Genomic DNA, 318 nt, shown 5'->3' with positions numbered 1-318 from the left:
CCAAACTTACGTGTTTCAGCTCGAAGAGCACCTGCCGTGTCAGCTCAATGCGCTTCTTGTTGATGTGCTTGATGGCCACCACATTGCCCTGGAGTGACAGGGAGGGAGAAGAGGTCAGTGCCCACTGAGCAGATTTGGGGAGAGGAGGAAGGTACTGGCATTCCATAAGGTGGGGTGCAGCCAAAGGGGAACACCTCAACAGGGCTGGGGGGTCTTGGGGAGATGGCTCAGCTCCCCACCTGCAGCACTGACCTTGAAGTGGCCGGTGTTGGCGAAGATCTGGTATTTGCCATGGGTGGTCATAAGGGAGCCATAGCT

General features: G+C 56.6%; 1 protein-coding gene across 1 annotated transcript in view; it reads right to left on the bottom strand.

Moving 5' to 3' along the window:
- The window catches only part of LOC104529029 (atrial natriuretic peptide receptor 2), a gene marked incomplete at both ends in the record, with an annotated part of 2,664 nt that overhangs the window by 1,907 nt on the left and 439 nt on the right, over positions 1-318 (bottom strand). Inside the window, 2 exons of the mRNA XM_029086279.1 lie at positions 11-88; positions 253-318. The exon at positions 253-318 is cut by the window's right edge and continues 10 nt beyond it. Of these exons, the coding sequence (XP_028942112.1) occupies positions 11-88; positions 253-318 (144 nt within the window). The remainder of the gene's footprint in view (positions 1-10; positions 89-252) is intronic.

Source organism: Antrostomus carolinensis, unplaced genomic scaffold (assembly GCF_000700745.2).
Source record: "Antrostomus carolinensis isolate BGI_N321 unplaced genomic scaffold, ASM70074v2 scaffold30608, whole genome shotgun sequence".
Lineage (NCBI taxonomy): Eukaryota > Metazoa > Chordata > Aves > Caprimulgiformes > Caprimulgidae > Antrostomus > Antrostomus carolinensis.
This window is presented reverse-complemented; position numbering and strand designations above follow the sequence as displayed.